The sequence below is a fragment of the Sinocyclocheilus grahami genome, unplaced genomic scaffold (genome assembly GCF_001515645.1).
Source record: "Sinocyclocheilus grahami isolate Dianchi unplaced genomic scaffold, SAMN03320097.WGS_v1.1 scaffold233.1, whole genome shotgun sequence".
Lineage (NCBI taxonomy): Eukaryota > Metazoa > Chordata > Actinopteri > Cypriniformes > Cyprinidae > Sinocyclocheilus > Sinocyclocheilus grahami.
In genome coordinates this window covers 2401789-2421271 of record NW_015505412.1, presented here as the reverse complement: position 1 = coordinate 2421271, position 19483 = coordinate 2401789, and the positions used below count along the sequence as shown (strand labels likewise).

The 19483-nt window shown below is 37.6% G+C and overlaps 3 protein-coding genes across 3 annotated transcripts; 2 read left to right on the top strand and 1 right to left on the bottom strand.

Moving 5' to 3' along the window:
- The first annotated feature begins 204 nt into the window (after positions 1-204).
- Positions 205-4883, top strand: LOC107597570 (transmembrane protease serine 5-like). The gene is made up of 12 exons (XM_016288701.1): positions 205-265; positions 405-503; positions 618-731; positions 1533-1668; positions 2211-2324; positions 2413-2456; positions 2547-2709; positions 3854-4038; positions 4134-4232; positions 4354-4496; positions 4593-4745; positions 4851-4883. Exons 1-12 carry the CDS (start codon positions 205-207, stop codon positions 4857-4859), a joined length of 1320 nt encoding a protein of 439 aa, XP_016144187.1. The 3' UTR covers positions 4860-4883.
- Positions 4884-6038: 1155 nt separating this feature from the next.
- LOC107597596 (PIH1 domain-containing protein 2-like) lies at positions 6039-8373 on the top strand. Its single transcript, XM_016288742.1, has 5 exons — positions 6039-6413; positions 6986-7109; positions 7324-7572; positions 7738-8012; positions 8185-8373. The coding sequence occupies exons 1-5, from the start codon at positions 6228-6230 to the stop codon at positions 8314-8316; spliced, it is 966 nt and encodes a 321-aa protein (XP_016144228.1). The 5' UTR covers positions 6039-6227; the 3' UTR covers positions 8317-8373.
- A 507-nt stretch (positions 8374-8880) lies between these two features.
- LOC107597569 (dixin-A-like) lies at positions 8881-18932 on the bottom strand. Its single transcript, XM_016288700.1, has 10 exons — positions 18340-18932; positions 14190-14299; positions 13902-14105; positions 13055-13149; positions 12733-12804; positions 12468-12629; positions 10480-10546; positions 9974-10082; positions 9778-9886; positions 8881-9681 (listed from the first exon to the last, which is right to left on the bottom strand). Exons 1-10 carry the CDS (start codon positions 18360-18362, stop codon positions 9598-9600), a joined length of 1035 nt encoding a protein of 344 aa, XP_016144186.1. The 5' UTR covers positions 18363-18932; the 3' UTR covers positions 8881-9597.
- Between the last annotated feature and the right edge of the window lie 551 nt (positions 18933-19483).

Sequence of the window (19483 nt, the reverse complement as noted above, 5' to 3'; positions counted from 1 at the left end):
AACTAAACTTGCTCTCATATCACTAAAGTAAACTTTGGATCAGTTCTCCTCTCTCCACACAACATGCTCCTCAGCAAAGGTGAGCCTAGCCTTTTGATTTTTTTCTGTTAATGAGAGGCTTCGTCACTGCAGAGTGCGCTTTCAGTCATTAGACACAGATCCATAACCTGTTCATCGCTGAACTGGCAAGCAATTCCAGCTGCAATGTTGAACCGATTCCCCAATGAGAGTCTCCACATTATCCTGTCTTGTGCATTTGTCTTACGTGGACAACCAACCGTTTTGGGGGCTTTGATTGAATTAGTTGCATTGTAAAGCTGCAATATTCTAGAAATCACAGATTTGGAATGACCAGCCTTTTTTTTTTTTGATATTTGTTGAACAACTATTATTATTTAATAAAGTGTCTGGCAAAGTGTCGGCCCATAAACTGGTGAGAGTGTTTGCAGCTCTGTGTGTACTCTGTCTGCTGGGAGGTGTTGTCATTGGAGTTTGGTTCATAGGTAAGAAGTTAAATAATTCACAAGCTTTGGTGAAATTTGTGCACTTATAATGTACAGACACAGTAGCACTCAAATGAAATATTTCTGCATTTAACGTCTTTAATGTTTTTCCAGTGAAAATTCTCTTACGACCAAACTCAGCTCAAAGCCCTGTGAGTTTAGGAGACACCAAAGACACATCCTTCTGCAATGTAACCGAGGACACCTCTGTGAAGGACACCAGGAAAGGTAATAAAGGTCCCTTTATTTGCACATTTTGCAAAAACAACAGTGACCCAGCAGGTAAACAGCACAGTGGACATTCATCCAAACTCACTGGCACTATAAACAAAGTGACAAACAATGACCAGCGAAAGCTGTAACAAACACATTAACAAGAGAAGCAAACTAAAGGGAGAGCAAGTAAAAATTAAGTGGACTATGCAGCTGGCATTGTAACTAACTAAAACCAAGTAACTCTACAACATTAGTACTATCTTGAGTAATTTTTTTGAGTAGTGTGAAAATAGTTCAATTGTTTTCAACGTAGTGGCCCAATAGCATAACTTTCAAAGCAGCTTTTCGAATACATACTGCTGTTTTTAATGTCTGAGCAAATGGGATAATCAAACACGCGCACCTAAACAGTAATTTCTCACATATTAAGCAATGGAAAGTCTGATTCATTCTAGTGAATTGTTAATCTTAAATTGTCCTCCCCTTCATATAAAAGCCTTGAAAAGTCTGATTAATCCTAGTGAATTGGTTTATCTTAAATGGTTACTTGTGTGGCGAGCATTGGAAAGTCTGATTAATGTGAGTGAATCTGTTCATTTGGATGGTTCATGTAAATGAACAGATTAAAAATGAAACCATTCGCGTCTCCTGGATTTATTTGTGCCTGCTATTTCAACACATCAACAAATACTTTGATTTCTTAATATATCCTCTAAACAAATTCCGTTTAAATATCATATCCCCTAACAGCAGCCCCATTCACTGTGCTACAGTATGTTGTTTTAGGAGGGATTTTGACTGAATGGGGCTCAGTGTTTTACAGGATCAGTGCTGAGAACTCTCTTCTGGAGATCCAGCTGGAGAAGCTACAGACGTGGCTGCCCGTATGTTACGAGAGGTGGAACTCCTCTCTGGGAACGCTTGTATGTCGACAACTGGGCTATCTGAGGTGAGCATGCTGACAGCTGAATCACACACACACACACTTGCTGCTCTCAGCACCTTTCACTTGACTACCAGCTGTGGCTGTTTTCTGTAGGTCAACCATTCATAGAGGGACAGCAGTATTGAAATGTACTTTAAAGTCATGTTCCCTTCTAATTCAAAACATGACGTGTGCAGCATACAGACATTTTAAGGGATATTAAAGGGATAGTTCACTCACAAATAAAAATGCTGTCATCATTTACTCTCCTTCATGTAACTTCAAACTTGAATGGCTTTTACTGTTGAGATTTTTTACAGAACCATGGAGCTGTTTCCAAAAACAGCCTTTTCCCTAAAATGAAAGTGAAAAGTGCTGTCAAGCTCCAAAAAGGATGAAAAAGCACAATGAAAGTGTCATAAAGTAGTGTGTGATCTGACGGCTACAGTGAACAGTGAGAAATTCAGTTTGGAATGAAATGAGAAAAAGTTAATTAACTGAATGAGGAGTTAAAATTTAAATTTTTAGATGAACTAAAGCAAGTGTTGTCAAATAATCTCTTTCAGATTGTCAAAGCACAAAGGGGTGAATCTGACTGATATTGGGCCGAACTACACAGACGGATTTGTCCAAATCACCTCAGATCACCAAAGCAATTTGGAGAGTTTATGGCGTTTCAGGTAGTTGAGAAAAATACAAATTCTGAATTTGCAGAAAAACAACTGTCACACTTTTTCTTTTTCTTTTTCTTTCTTTTTTTTTTTGCAGGGTAAGCTGTAGTACAGGAAAGGTGATAGCACTGAAATGTTTTGGTGCGTCTTAATATATTAGTCTGAAATAATACATACTATCCATATACACTGTCTATCTGTGGCTGAGTGTGATTATTTGCTTCATTGTAGAGTGCGGTACCAGAGCAAAGTTACCTAGGATTGTTGGAGGAGTGGAAGCCACTCTTGGCAGATGGCCCTGGCAAGTGAGTCTCTACTATAGTAACCGCCACATCTGTGGAGGATCTGTCATCACCAACCAATGGATAGTTACAGCTGCTCACTGTGTCCACAAGTAAGACTCTTCATTTACAATAACTATGACTTTGGGTGAATCTCACCAGACTTGTCAGAAACCCTAAGAAAAACAAAATAAGAGACGGGTTATAATATTGGGGTTAATTATGGTTTGAAGGAATAGTTCACCCAAACAATGAAAATTTGCTGAAAATATACTCACCCATCCAAGATGTAGAAGATGTTTGGTGAAATTTAGCATTACATTACTTGCTCACCATGGATCCTCTGCAGTGAATGGGTGCCGTCAGAATGCGAGTCCAAACAGCTGATAAAAACATCACAATAATCCACAAGTAATTCACATGACTCCAGTCCATCAATTAGCATCTAACATCAATTAAAGTGAAAATATGCATGTTTGTAAGAAACAAATCCATCATGAAGGCTTTGAACTTTAAACTGTCACTTCCAGCCAAAATATGAGTCCATAATCCATAATGACACTTCGTCCAGTTAAAAAGTCTGTCCCCTGTTGTCCTCTCACATCATAACAAATTTGTTTAGTACTGCTTTGGACTGTTTTCACTTGTAAATGCTGCTTGATTTGTACATATTTCTCTCCACGTAATGATTTTTTCATTGGAGAGAGCAATATTATGAATAGAGGACTCGTATTTTAGTCTGAAGCAACAGTTTGAAATAATAATAATAATAAACAAACATCTTGATGTTTTGATTATTAAAAACATGCAGCTTTTCACTTCACAAGACATTAACTGATGGACTGGAGTCATGTGAATTACTGGATGATTGTGATGTTTTTTTTTTTTTTATCAGCTGTTTGGACTCTCATTCTGCCGGCACCCATTCACTGCACCTAAATTTCCCCAAAATCGTTCCAAAGAAGAAACAAACTCATCTACATCTTGGATGGCCTGAGGGTGAGTACATTTTCAGCCAATTTTTATTTTTGGTGAACTATTTCTTTAACCCTAAAAGGACATGTTTTTGTGAGACTCACCCACTGTAACTATGTAGAAGTTGACAATAGTGTTGGAATGTGGTGCGTGTTGGAATGTGGTGTTAGAAAGATACAGGATTAACCAGATGACAGGCACTGTCTAACATTGGGTTCTGCAAAGGAATTTATTATAAGCCAATTAAGTGTGCATATCATCTGATTTGCTTGCTTATTGAAGCTACAGGCTACCTCAAGTGTCCAGTTGGGTGGTTTACGCTGGTATTGTAACCAGCAATTCAGCAAAACTGGCTCAATACCAAGGCTTAGCTGTGGAGAGGATCATCTACAACAAGAATTACAACCACAGGACGCATGACAATGATATCGCTTTGGTGAAATTAAGAACTCTTTTGAATTTCTCAGGTGACCAATATTCAGTAAATGTGTCACTGTGTGTGCCATGTATTTCATAATATCTACTAGTTATTTCAGGTTTTAAACGTTCTTTACACACCCAGACACCATCAGACCTGTGTGTCTACCTAAGTATGATTATGATCTACCAGGAGGAACCCAGTGCTGGATCTCTGGTTGGGGATATACACAGCCAGATGATGGTACTGTTTTTCTACAAATGCATATTTAAATGCATGTATATTAAAATAAATACATATTATTTAAATTATTTGTATGATTTAGACATTGTACTGTATGTAAATTATCCAATCTTTTTTTAAGTTCATATACCAGAGGTTCTCAAAGAGGCACCTGTACCTTTAATAAGCACAAAGAAATGCAATAGCTCTTGCATGTACAATGGAGAGATCACCCCTCGAATGCTCTGTGCTGGATATACAGAAGGAAAAGTAGATGCATGTCAGGTGAGCTTCATTCTGCTCAAAATGTTTTTCAAAATTGTATTAGATTTATCTAATGCATTCGTGAGAAGATGTAGTAATGACTCCACGTTTTCTTAGGGGGACAGTGGAGGTCCTCTGGTTTGCCAGGATGAGAATATCTGGAGGCTGGTTGGTGTTGTTAGCTGGGGAACAGGCTGTGCTGAGCCAAACCATCCAGGAGTTTATACCAAAGTGGCTGAGTTTTTAGGGTGGATATATGAGATTATAGAGGTAAGTATGAATGAATGAAGAGACAGGCATCAATGACCCTTGAAATATAAACTTAAGCTGTTAATTGATATGCTCTGTGCTCTTACATCTTGATTCCTGTCCTAGAGCTACTAAAGACTCACGTTTGATAGTAGAAGAGAAAAGAGAAGAGAAGAGAAGAGAAGAGAAGAGAAGAGAAGAGAAGAGAAGAGAAGAGAAGAGAAGAGAAGAGAAGAGAAGAGAAGAGAAGAGAAGAGAAGAGAAGAGAAGAATATCCGGACCATTTTTAAATTGTGGCCTTTTATTTTACTTATTATATTTTATTATATAAAGCCTCAAACATTTACAAAGAAATGTAATGATTACATTTAGATGTTTGTACATTACATGTTTGCTGTATGTTGTGTTACTTTGTGGTTTTAAAATAAATGTATAACAAAAATTGTGAGCTGTTCTTTTTATTTTCATTTTAAAAGTCCCACAGACACTCCATCCTAAAAAGAAAACAGCTTTCAGTTGTCAGATCAGACGCCGGTTGCATAAACTGCTTAGACTACTCTTAAAAAAGTTAGCCATCTAATTTGTTTTCTTCTATACTGGTCATTAAAATCAGTTACAAAAATGTAGATTGGCCCAATTTTAATCTGAAAAGTGAGACTGATTATCTCTTGGCTAACTGCTAGTTGGTCAAACTAGCTCTTAAGACACATTTTTTTACATAGTGGTTATGTTTATGCAACTGGCCCCAGGTGTCATTATTGTTATTGTACTTTTGCACAGTTTTTTGTTTTTGTGACTGTCTGGAAAGCCTAAAGAGTATTTAATTACCGTGAATTTACAAGTTCTAACACCGCTTTAATCAAGAAAATCTGGCTCGTATTTAATCAGCTTGAATGCCAGTGTCCGCTGCTATCACGTACAAACTGTTACTTTTCTCAGCGCTGATAAGCCTGGTCCAATCACAGTCGCTTGTGATTACGCGATACGATTTAATAAATCATTAGATGAATCACCAAACAATTGTATTGTATCTAAAATCGTTTTTTAGAGTTTATAAACGTCTTCAGTAACACAAAAAACATATTTAATTCGGAGGATCCGGCGTTCCGATGCATCTCGCAACCCTGAATGGAAACGGTTATTTTGAAACAGCGCCATCTATCGGAAGACAAGGAACAGTGCATGTGTTAGATTAGTTTCTATGGTAACCTTCTATGAGTTTAGGGAGGGCGAAAAACTTGTCCTGGATTTGATCATTTATCTTGCTCTTTTACAAAATATTATCATGTACGACTTTTTTTTTGCATCAATATACCAAGCATTTGTTACAAAATATTGTACGTTATCTGGTAAATATCCGTCTAACTCCAAACTGTTTTCATATTAGTTTTAGCCTTCAGTCAGTCAGCGCGAGTAACGTTAACTTGTTACTCTTCTTTTGGAAGGATATTTAACTAGCGCATTTTTTTTTAGTTGTTACACTAGTTTCGGTACATTTTGAGCATGGAAATCCCTGGCTATGATAATAAGGCAGCTCTGCAGCAGGTCAATCAGTTTTGGTCGATGTTAGATAACATGTCTCAGAATAACCCGGAGGAGTACAGGACCTTCATTGAACGCCAGTTACGGGAAGGAGCGGAGTTTCACTCACCGCCGCAGCCGCACGCCTGCATCCGCACTGCTCTGCTGGTAAAGTAAACTACACCTTTAAACTTTACCAAGTCTGTTATGATTTAGCCTATTTTATAGAGCCAAACAAACAAATATACCATTGTAGCTGTATGAGAGCAGTTTAGAGGCCTTATTATTTGATTTGATCGCTAGCTTTTGTTGTCATGGTAACGTTACCATGTTCAGGGCTTGACATTAACTTTTTTGGTCACCAGCCACTGTGGCTAGTGGTTTTCCAAAATTACTAGCCACTCAGCATTGTCACTGGCCTCAATTTTGTTGTTAGGAAATTACTACTGCATATTTATTTATTTTAGCTATATAAAGGCCAGTTTTCCCTAACTATTAAATGTATGCATCATCTCATGTTCCTTTATATAATTGCATGAAATTCCTGGAAGGAAGTGCATTTAAGTTCCATGAAAAGTTACATGAATGATAATTATTTAGTACCATGTATTAGCTTCTGATACCATCACTGAACCATGGTGGCACAGAAAATGGCTGGCATGTACAACTAGTTTGAAATAATAATTTCTGAGTATGATGTAGAAATCTAAAAAGGACTTTCTCTCTGATTACTTTTTCAGGGACCAAAGGAAGGAATATTGTACATTAACATGTGCGGGTGGAAACGTGTACCAGCGCCCACTTCTTACAGTGATCCCGTTCCTGTGTGTGGAGGACGAATGGAGACAGTGACTGAGGAAAATGGTACAAAAATGCCATCTCATCCTTAACAATTAAAATTATTAAATGCTTTCAAACCATTTTCTTTCTAACTAAAAGACTCACTTTTTAGGTGACATTTGTTCCATTATTCATTGGTTCATAGTCTTGTATTCCAATCCAAGTAACTCACCAACTAACCTACTTGATTGTTAAACACCTTATATTGAGACAATCTGATCTCCTGCGTGTTTTACAGAGCAATACAGTGTTGTTGATGTTGCCTTCAACCCTGAAGTTCTGCAGACGACAGAGAAAGACAAACAGGAGGAACAGAAGCTTTGCCTACTTGCTCTGAGCTTCATCCAGCAGCAACACAATCTGAGTCTGTCCCAGCGCTATAAACTCAACAAAGACAAAATCAAAGGCAGAATTCAGGATATGAAGCAGCGTCTCATGTCACCACAGACGTGCGAATCTTCTGCCAAAAACCCACATTCTGAACCAGGTAAACTGCCCATGAAACACAGTGACAGTTTGAGCTTTATCTTACAGGTTTTAAGAGCTACTGAGATTAGCTAATTGTATAGAACCTCGTTATGAACCTGCTGGAATGCAAATGAAGTGATTTTGAGGATTGCAGTGCAAAATTGAGTGACCTCTCTTTGTGTAGCCCCATCACTCCTGCAGCAGATCTCCTCACTGCGGCTGGCTGAGAGTAATGAGGACTCAACCATCCAGCTGAACACAGAGCAGGAGAAGAAACCAGCCCGATCAGGTCTCATTGAGGTGATCTCCAGCACAGAATCAGACCAATCGCAGCCACAACAGCCCAAGCATCGTCTCACAGTCTGTCCTGATGGCAGCGGCTCATCTAGGAGCCTGCAGCTGAGTGTTGAGCTTCCTGGGGTGAGATCTGTGTCACAGTGCTGGCTCAGCATCTCTCAGGTCAGTATCACCAGTACGTCAACTGTGTGGGGTGAAGTTTTAATTACAAAACTGTTGCCCTTTTTATTTTATAAATTGAATTTTCCACAGATCTGGTTTAACCTTTGCGCAGACCTTATATGGGTTTTATTCATGTTGTGAACTCAATAAGGTGTTGGTTTTTATTATTTAGGATGATATTCTCCTGGAAGTGGAAGACCTTTATTATCTTCATCTTCAGTTTCCTGAGTTGGTCAAGGAGGACACATGCACGGCAACGTTTAATAAGAAGAAACAGACTCTAAATGTTACAGTGACTGTGTAAGGAGAACACTTAACTCTTATTTATCCAGAAACTGAAAATATAAACACTATAGTTGTATTACCGACTTTTGTCTCCAAGATCATTAATCATGCAATGAAATTCACGGTTACATCAATAATTATATACATCATTTTTGGCCTCAACCGGTATATTTTATTCACAGACAGACATCTGTTCTTGAAACTATAAGACTGTTATAGAGATTATGTAGGGATGCACCAAAATAAATTCTTAAGCCAATAATTATTTCATGTTATTGCTGTTCAAATAAAATGATTATTAATTTTAATAATTATTTGATGTTAAAATTCTGTATTATTTTGTTTAAATAATTTAAAAATAGAACATTAAAAACTAAAATCTCTCATTTTAAAGTGAATTTAGACATAACATTATAAAGTACAGTATGAAAAATGGATATTCATTCTTAGATGTGCTGAAGATTACATTGTTTAGTTTAGAAAAAAAATCTCTAATATCAGCAAATAATCAATATAACAGATATATTGTGCATTGCTGAGATTTTAGAAAATTGAATACACAAAAAAGCCTCCACCTGTGCACAGAAAGCCTTTAATAAAAGGTGGACAAGTGTCAACTGCATTTGCATTTACAACACAGATACCAAACACTATGAACAGACATGCAAACTTGATAGGAAAAGTACAATCATTTTCAAAAGGAATATTTCAATATGTTCAAATGTTACACATTTTTACAAACAAAGCTTTTACCACCCCTTACTTTCAAAGGATAGTCAAGAAAGGTTAACACATTTTAGTGAAAAATATATTACCGTGAATGCGGACATTTTTGATGATATGTTTTCTTAAAATTGCCTTTTTCTGGCAGGACAATACATGCACACAATGTGTTATATGCTTGTCAAAGTTTGGCAACTAATGCAACATGTTTATTATTTGTCACTGCACAAGACAAATACAAGTTTTAAATAATCTTCTTTTCTTGATCACTTATCACAATGGCAATGCTGAAACACTAGATTTTGGAAAACAGAATGTACCATAACCTCAGTGCACTCAAAAACATCAGTATTTAGCTGTAAACTATTTTTTAATAAAGTTAAAAAATTAATTCTTCTTTCATTCTTAAAAATGCATATAACCCTATTTTACAAACACTGGCCTGCTGTAATGACATAGTGAACTGGTTCAGTGAGATTCACAGTTAGGACAGGACAAAGGCTTCAGAGTTTTGCAGGGATGAGGTATACATATGTAGGGTAAAACATACATTCTGAATGGATCAAACCCTCATGCTCTATCTCCCCTCTCTGTGATCCTCCTCCACCCATGCGACAATCTTCCCTTCCCATCCAGGAATAACAGCATTGTCCTGAAACACCTGAAAGATGTCACACACATTTAGAGAAAGACCCTAAGCAATTGCTACTTTTAAGTTTGGAATATTGAATTACTCCTGATTAGTTGTGATTTTCACCTCTTCCTTCACTGTTCCAAACTCTGGATCCAGAGATTTGAAGTGATATCTGAAACTGCCATGTCTGTCCACAGCCACCTTGAAATCCTGTAGCGTGACCTCCCCCAGCCTACCAATAAATAGTTCATATTTAGATGAGGAGACCTGTGGATTCAGTCTCTATAAGATGATGCTATAATGTCATTATTTCCGTCACCTCTTAGGGATGTTGACCAAGAAGGGTGTGAGAGAGCGATCTGTATAGTAGAGTACTTTGGTTGAGGCTGCTGCACTAAGAACAGGGCTACTGTGAGAATGAGCCATCTCTGGAAACAAGAAAACAACCGTTTAAGTAATGGAAATTGGTGTGAATCAAGAACTGACTCAAAGGAATGATTTGCTCACATATTGAACATGCAATTTTTTCTCTACAAAGGAGCAATATATATACTGTATATATATATATATATACAGTATATATATTGCTCCTTTGTAGAGAAAAAATTGCATGTTCAATATGTGAGCAAATCATTCCTTTGAGTCAGTTCTTTTCAGTGAATTGGTTCACAGATGAGCAGAATAATTCAGTTTGAATGTGAATGATTTTTAAATCCAACAATCACAAACGACTAGAAAGGTTACAGAAAAGCCATTCATTGGTCTAAAAAGTGGGACCCTGCATGAATTTCTATAGAATAGCAGAATAACACTGAAGTGACCTACTTGAGGTTGATGGCCATGATTCTCGGTCTGTGTGATTGGCTTTTCGTCCAGGAGACGTAGTTGAACTCTGGGGTGGCACAACAAAATTTCAGCATGACTTTTATTGCTTAAATGCATGTTTACGATTCATCCATGCATATATATTACATTTTTTTAATGTTCTAAACTCAAAATATCATTACTGGACACTCCACCCCAGGTGAAAAAAAGTGCACTTCCATTAATGTACTTAAAGTGCTCTATTTCATGCACTAATTAATATACTAAAAATTACTTTTTAAGATAATCTTAAGAACATCTACGTGTACTCAACTGTGCTATTTTGAGACACCATGTACTGTATATGAACTAAAATGTGCTTTTAACATACTGTATCTGTATTTAAAAAATGTATTTAGTTACCATACAAACCTTTCATACAACGTTCATATTCTTGGTATCTCAAAATACTTCTCTAATCATTTAGTCCACTTAACCTCCACCCCTGCAAGCTCACATTCATCCGTCTCCAGCGCAATACCAACATCTCAAAATCCAATCAAAAACCGATGCATAGAACCAAGTCCGGCTTTGCATTTTTTCTTTTTCGATAATCTGTTAAACTAGGATGGACCTCACAATGTGGGGGGAAAAAAACACAAATGTTGCTATTTTGTGACCCTGGATCACAAAACCAGTCTTAAGTAGCATGAATATATGTGTAGCAATAGCCAAAAATACATTGTATGGGTCAAAATGATCGATTTTTCTTTTATGCCAAAAATAATTAGGATATTAAGTAAAGATCATGTTCCATGAAGATATTTAGTAAATTTCCAACTATAAATATCTCAAAACTTCATTTTTGATTAGTAATATGCATTGCTAAGAACTTCATTTGGATCGCTTTAAAGGGTTAGGTAAGACCTTCGTTCATCTTCGGAACACAAATTAAGATATTTTTGATGGAATCTGAGAGCTGTCTGACCCTGCATAGACAGCAACGCAACTGAAATGTTCCCAAGTTCAGAAACGTAGCAAGGAGAACTGTAAAATAATCCATGTGACATCAGGGGTTCATCCGCAATTATACGAAGCTACGAGAATACTTTTTGTGCGCAAAAGAAAAAAACAACAACTTTATTCAACATTTCGTCTCCTCCGCGTCACCCTGTAGCGCCATTTTAGAGAATATCCACTGGACGTATACAGCGTATGCTATTCAGGGTCAGACAGATTCCATCAAACATATCTTAATTTGTGTTCCGAAGATGAACGAAGGTGTTACGCGTTTGAAACGACATGAGGGTGAGAAATTAATGAACAATCCCTTTAAAGGCGATTTTCTCAATATTTGTATTTATTTTTTTGCACCCTCAGATTCTCAAATAGTTGTATCTCGACCAAATTTTGTCCTATCCTAACAAACACTACATCAATGGAAAGCTTATTTATTCAGCTTTCAGATGATGTATAAATCTCAATTTCGAAAATTGGACACTTATGACTGGTTTTGTGGTCCAGGGTCACATTTCTGTTTCATTGCAACTTTAATACATATTTTCATCTAACATGGAACATTATGGCAAGTTCAAACTACGTTATAAACAAGCTTTTCTTCCAGTACTGTTAATAGAAGATTTGATCAAAGTTATCTGGTCTTTAGTAATGTGCTCAAAACATTACAAAAAAATAATTGATTCATCGTTCATGGAAAGTTATTTTCCAAAACATTTTAGTTGGACATTTGTCTAACTATTTTTAAGCATTAATACTTGTGTTAGAGATGTTTTAGATGACATTCAAAAGTAACTTATCCATAATGTTTGCAAAATGATCAACTGGAATGTTCTCTTAATGATTTCTCTAGCTCATCATATTGCCAAGAAAAAAAAAAGTTTAAAAAACATTGAGAAATAACGTTTTCATAACTTAACATGAACGTTAGCAAACATTCTTGGAATATATTTTTGTTAGTAGTGTTGGATACAGGTAAAGGTTGGCCTTGCCTTTCTCTCCTGCCTTTTCTTGTTCTCGGTGGTGTGGAGGCGGTCCACCAGACTGGCCACACCCTGCTCCAGCGTGTCCAGCGTGTGGTGCTGCGGGTCATGACCGCTGAAACTGTCCCTCAGACTGCGCAGAGCATCTCGCACCAGCTGTAGCTCATCCCCCTGACGCACACATCCAACCAGAACCAAAGAACAAACAATACACACATTTATTCGAAATTTTATTAAGCGAATTCTTTTTAAAATGAAGAATGCCATGGCTCACCATTCTGTATTGGAAAACAGCGGAGGATGTGTCCATCATGTGACTGTAGCCGTTATTCTCACAGCCTGACAACTGAAGCAAACAATTTTGTATTATTAATGTAGAACACTACAAATGTACTAAGTCATTTATGGTTATACCTTACAGTAATCCACATTTTACGGGAATGTCTAAGAAATACGAAGCTAAATACATTAGGAAGGTCAGGAGACTCAGGAATAAATTACAGCTACAGAGTGTTTATGTACAACATTATGATATAAAAATTTGATAGGACAATCAAATATTGCATAATCAGGCCCCTAGTAGTTCATTTAGTTACCCTATGATAGCTTTCACTGATCCTGAGCAATGCATCATCCACTTTTGCTTGCTGCTGCTGCTGAAGAAGTCTGTCGTAGCCGTTATTCTCACAGCCTGACAACTGAAGCAAACAATTTTGTATTATTAATGTAGAACACTACAAATGTACTAAGTCATTTATGGTTATACCTTACAGTAATCCACATTTTACGGGAATGTCTAAGAAATACGAAGCTAAATACATTAGGAAGGTCAGGAGACTCAGGAATAAATTACAGCTACAGAGTGTTTATGTACAACATTATGATATAAAAATTCGATAGGACAATCAAATATTGCATAATCAGGCCCCTAGTAGTTCATTTAGTTACCCTATGATAGCTTTCACTGATCCTGAGCAATGCATCATCCACTTTTGCTTGCTGCTGCTGCTGAAGAAGTCTGTAAAGACTTAAACTACTTCAGTCTGTGTGCATTGAATTTATTTAATACACGAGTTTCACAATTTGAGTTGAATTACTGAAATAAATGAACTTTTCCACGACATTCTAATTTATTGAGATGCACCTGTATGGTGTTGAACCAACAGTCATCATGTGATCAGTCAGACTGCATCGTCTCGCTAAGGCTAATTTTATAACTAGCATTTTATATATTCTAAATACAGTTAAATAATTTTTTTTATGTAATATACACCAATGAAACGTTTTGGGTCTAATATTATTATTATTATTTTTTTTAATATTACAATTTAAAATAAATATTTTATATTTTAAAATGTAGTTTATTTCTGTGATGCAACGCTTAATTTTCAGCATCTTTATTCCAGTCTTCAGTGTCAGTCTTCAGTATTTGACATAAAAAGCCTGATGTCGCAAAAACAATGCACAATGTAAATATGTGCAAATAACTTACCTGAAGCCTAGTCACCATTTTCCTGGTCTCTTGCATCTCCTTCTCCAGCTGTTCCTGCTGGGCACATAGCTGTTCCTCCCATGTGCTGCTTTCCTCTTTCCCAGCATGCTCTGGGCCAGGAGACGGCTCTGTGGCTGAAGATTTCACTACATCCTCTACAAAGGAAACAAATACAACAAAATACAAGAAACATATAGAAACCGTGTGGAAAGTAGGGTCAAGTAGGGAAAACATCCTACCTAGGCTTTGTGGTTGCTCTGTGTGGTTCCACACTAGCTCTCCTGAATCTTCAGATTTGGCAATAATATACTCTTCCTTGGGTGTGTGTGCTGGACTGGATGAACTGAGGCTGGAGAGATGTTGCAAAGAATCAGTTAGGAAGATAACCATGTATTTGTATGGTCCTAATTATCAGTCATATGTAACCACCTCAAGTAATTTGATGACAATGAAAAAAAGCCTTTTGTGTACATAAGGTATAATGTGTTCACTTTTAATCACATGTAACTGAACTAAAAATAGGGAAATTCCAGTTACAATAGACATGTCACCTTTCTCATACAGGTTTTCAGTTTCAAACCGCACTAATACAGTTTCAGAGCATTCTTAAGTCACATGCCATTCATCTGTTTTCAGTAAAGATGAAATGAGAGACTCAACACTCTCCAACACCCCTAGCTGTTCCTATGGCATGGGAATGTGATATTGAAATTGAGATCTAGCGAAGAAATTAAGACAGAATGAAGTCCGTCACACAGAATAAGACACAAAGCAACTCTCTCAGTTGATTAGCATCATCAATTCAGTCTTGTTTGCATAAACTGATTTTGATAAGGACTATTAACCAGGATTACATCTTCTTGATTAAGCTTCTGAAAATGACTACATAAAGAGATGTGTACACAGGCATGAAATTAAAGCAGAATGCTGCTTTGAGGGGTGCCATATTACTAAATGTTGATTATTTATACAAAGAGGAACATGTTGATTTATAGTAAACCAGTCATAAAACATAATCTGAATGGCTCATCTAAAAATATTCATATCACACTGTACTTTACATTCACTATGCAGTATGGACAATGGGTTTGTTTTGTTTATTTTGCAACAGAAACCTATTCACTGGATTTGTTTCATAACCCATTTTATTTTGTTCCAAACTGTGGGGATAAAAAAGAAGTTGTTTCAGTAACTCTTTCTGCAGCTTGCATGATTATGCCAGTTTGCAGTGTTAAGTTATTGTCTTTGTGAGTGAATTATTGAATCATTCACTCAACCATTTCATTCAAAACACTTATTCATTCAGGAACAAAACACCCGAATGTCTTTGTGAATGAGTCATTGAATCACATACTCAACCAATTTGTTCAAAACAATGATTCATTTAGGAACAAAACTGCTGAATGTCTTTGAGTGAATCACCGAATCATTCTCTCAACAGCTTTGTGGAACACAAATTTATTCCATAAGGCCGGTATTGTGGGTTTTGCTCTGAGACAAAGTAACTAAAAAATAGATATTGTATTTAAAATGTAAGCTATTCTAAATTAACTTCTTGTTTATTGACCTGTTGAATACAATTAATATCATGTGCTGTTGGCCTGAATTTGGATGTCACATTATTACTTTCAGAATTGCTTACTTTTGGTCAACTTGGTGAATTCAGATTGTGAAATCTGTGTTGGGATTTTTTTTTTCGGCATCACACGAAATTTCCTATTTTCTACATGTAAACATGCACTAGATGGACACGTTTGATCATTGTCCTCGTGTCTTGTGTGTTTTGCAGTGTCTCGTGCATGACACTGCATTATAGAGTTAAAAGTTCTTCAACTTTTACAAAGTATGTCTCAAGACCTTGGGTTTTTATATTTATCTACCCTGCGTCTCGTGCAAGTAACCTCTTAATCATGCTGTCACTCTTGCTTGTGTGAAATTGCTTAAATATCCACTGCCATAACATAAACCTGCACTCTAAAAAAATCCTTGGTTATTTTTTTAACCCAAATGCTGGGTTGAGCCTTTTGGGTAATTTTTTGGGTTATTTTTGTGTTACCCAGCTCCTGGGTCAAATGTAACAACCCAGTGTTTGGGTTGTTTTGCAGGTCCTGGGTCAGACACATAACCCAATGTTTCCAAGTAGATATAACTGCAGCTCTCCAAAATGGGGGCGTGAACTCCAAAAGGGGGCAGAACCTCCAAAATGGGGCGGGGTCTCCTCGCGCAAAGACTTTCACCATTGGCTCTGGCTCCAGCCAATTGTTATTGACTTACATTTCAAAATAAAATTGTATAAATTAAACATTGTTTCTAGTTCATCTAAAAAGTAAATATTCTCCATGAGAGCAGAGCCCAAAGCTCGAGGCCAGTGGTGTTTGAACCTCTGCTTAATGATATAAACGGGAATCACCCACGAGCTCTCCCGCGAGCCGTCCCAGCGCAGGGGAAAGATTTCACTCTATTGCTTTGTTCTAAGCAACGGGGGCATCCCGGGGCTCGAAATTCACAGGGTAGGAGGGGGTAGTGACGGTGGGTGTAACTAAAAAGTTGCCATTGTCAGGTGAGGTCCGGTTGGGGAGTTACGGAACGATCTCATAACGCATAATCTTATTAACTGTTTATCTCCTGAACTGCAACTTTCTTTACCACGCAGCGCCAATCCTGCCGTGCAGTCAATTTCACTGGTTAAGGTTAGTGTCAGGTGTGAGGTAGGTTTAAGGGTTAGCATTTTTTGTAGCATAGTGTAGGAAATCAACACTTTAATTGACACAACCAATAAAATCTTTAGAATCAGCTGTGGGGCGGAGTTTGCACTGAAGTGGATTGGGGGGAAAAAATTGTGCATGTGTGTCATGTGCCTGTCTGTCAATGGGAGGAAGCCACGCCCTATTTTGGAGCTCCCACCCCGTTTTGGAGTTCCCGCCCCCATTTGGAGATCTCCAGGCTGCAGTTGTACCCTTCTCAATGTTTGGGTAGTTTTTGTGTTACTCAGATCCTAGGTCAGACGTAAGCGGTTGAGTTATTTATCGCGGCGATTTTGCATCTTCTCTTCACGAGAGAGAGCAGTTCTAAGCGCCATCAAATTGATGTATTCTTCGGTAAAATATAGGTTTGTGTAAATTTTATTTTATCTATAAAATCATTACTGTGCTGTAGATTGTTCAATTTTATGCAGAGCAACATACAGGCGCGCGGTGTGAATCACCTTTAAGGAGTGTCGCGGTTTTTTCGCGTGATGGAAAAGCCTGATGCTTTGCATTTAATAAACGATTTTATTCATAAAGATACAGAATATAATACTTTGGATGTAAAAACATGTCCTCAGAGCTGTTTATTGGCAGGTTATGGAGTCACAGCATGTTTCGGCTAGAGTGTAACGCAGGGCGTCGGTCCGTTAGCAGTTCCCCGCCGAACACGACTCCAGCTCGGCCTCGGGCACGAGAACCAGCACCGTTACAGTGGAAACAGAATAACAGAGACCGGTCGATCACACGTGAATTACTTCTGTTTAATGTTGAATTTTTATTCTAATGTTTGTTAAACGAGTTTAAATATAGGCAATATGTATAGCCTATTAAAAACGATATAAACAATGCTGTAAATGATGAATAAAGGAAAATAAAGGAAGTTATCATGCAAACCAGTGGTTGGAGTATTTTAGAAAAGTTTAGAGGATTTAAGTTAATCTGTAAACATTATTTAATGTATGAAGTAAACAAATAAGCTAGTAATATAGTAAAAATGAATAAACCCATTAGCTGGGTTAAATCAACCCATTATGATGGGTTAAATAAACAACCTAATTTGCTGGGTAAATTTAACCCAAGATGGGTTCTGTCCTATATTTACCCAGCCCTTGGGTTGTTTTTATCCCAGTGTTTTTTAGAGTGTGTATAACACATTGCTACTTAGTTTTTTGAAGCTGGTCCTGGTTTTAAAATAGATTAATTACTCTGAAACAATGAAACATTTACAAGTGAGAACAAAGATCCCCCCCCTAGTCATTTACTCCACTTGTATGACCTCTTTATGTACTGTGTATCAAAATCCCATAACTGTCAACACATCAATGGACCAAATGGATTCATAAATCTGAGCATCTAGCATGCAGATGACACTGACCATATTGAAGCCAGTGATTCCCGGTTGCTAGGTGATTTCACAATAGCAGGCAACACCCACACATTAATCTTATGGGCACAATTGAGACATACATTCACAGGTAGAGAACACTGCTGTCCCATCCAGTATCACTCATTACAGGTTATAATATTCATATACAACCAAATACAATAACACAATATTGCAGTCAAATGAAGAAAATGGAATGGAATAGAAGATGGACACAGGAAAGAAAAAAACGAGAGAGGGAGCTGTGGAATTTCATACCATTTCATTTGTTTGGCTCCCATGATGCTATTTGCCCTTTTAACCTCCCATTCTGATCCAGCCCAACCCGTAGGGTTCGAGGAAGCAGCAGAGTGTCATCAACATAGCAGACGGCACAGTGCCGGTCCAAAGGGTGTGCACATCAGAGACCCGCACACAAATCCCAGTGTCCACGTAGCTGCCAGTCTAGTCTGATGGAGATGATAGTGGAGAACAGATCGCAGTCCATGCGAATGTTGTTTGGCAGGTCGTCCTTTGGACAGCCTTAACACTTGCACTGTAAACCCTGATTAAATGGGTATTCCCACAGACTCAACGTTGAAAATCCTGATCAGAGGCAGCATGTGTTTCTATGATGAGAAGTAATCCTGTTTTCACAGGGGAGAAAAGAGCTTTTGAATGGTCTGCCGTCCCCCTTCTTGAATCTCGACAGCGTCTTCTGTGACTCGTATGACTCCTGTTTCTCATTCTCCCTGTTTTTGTGCCTCTCTCAAGGCAGTTATAAGGTATTTTTCCTCTGCCCTTATGTTTCTCTTCGCTCCTTGTCTTCCCCCTCCCTTGTTCTTTTTTTTTTTAAGGAGTCAGACATGGTTCAGCCCAGCTCTCTTTACCCTCCCATCCTCCATCTTCACCCCTCCCTTTCGGATGGAGGGGGGTGGGTGGGTGGTGGTTAGGATGAAAAAAAGGGCGTCTCCAGTAAACCATGCTGACTGGATGTGTCCTCTGTGTGAAGATGGCACACTTCAATAACCAGCTCCATAAAAGCAAAAACATGTAGGTTATGATTAGTGCTTGATTCACAGTGTGAATTGCATCTTATATTGTTGCATTATGTCGAAATGAGGGAGTGTGTGTGTGTGTGTGTGTGAAAGTCAGAGAGAAAGAGGATGTTGAGTATAACCACATCAGTTTAAAGTCAGAATATATTGTTCCACCACACTGTCTCCAGTGATAATTACTGAAATCATGATGTCAGACTATTGTTTATTATAATAAAACTGTTTCGTTTTTCTGACATTTTGAAAGGGAAATTACTTAGAGCCCCATAATTTAGCAAAAGCATATATTGCAGATTTGTTCCCTTTTTTAGATGGAATTTTATTAGCATCACAATAGTCACAAAATAAATAAATCATAAATAGTT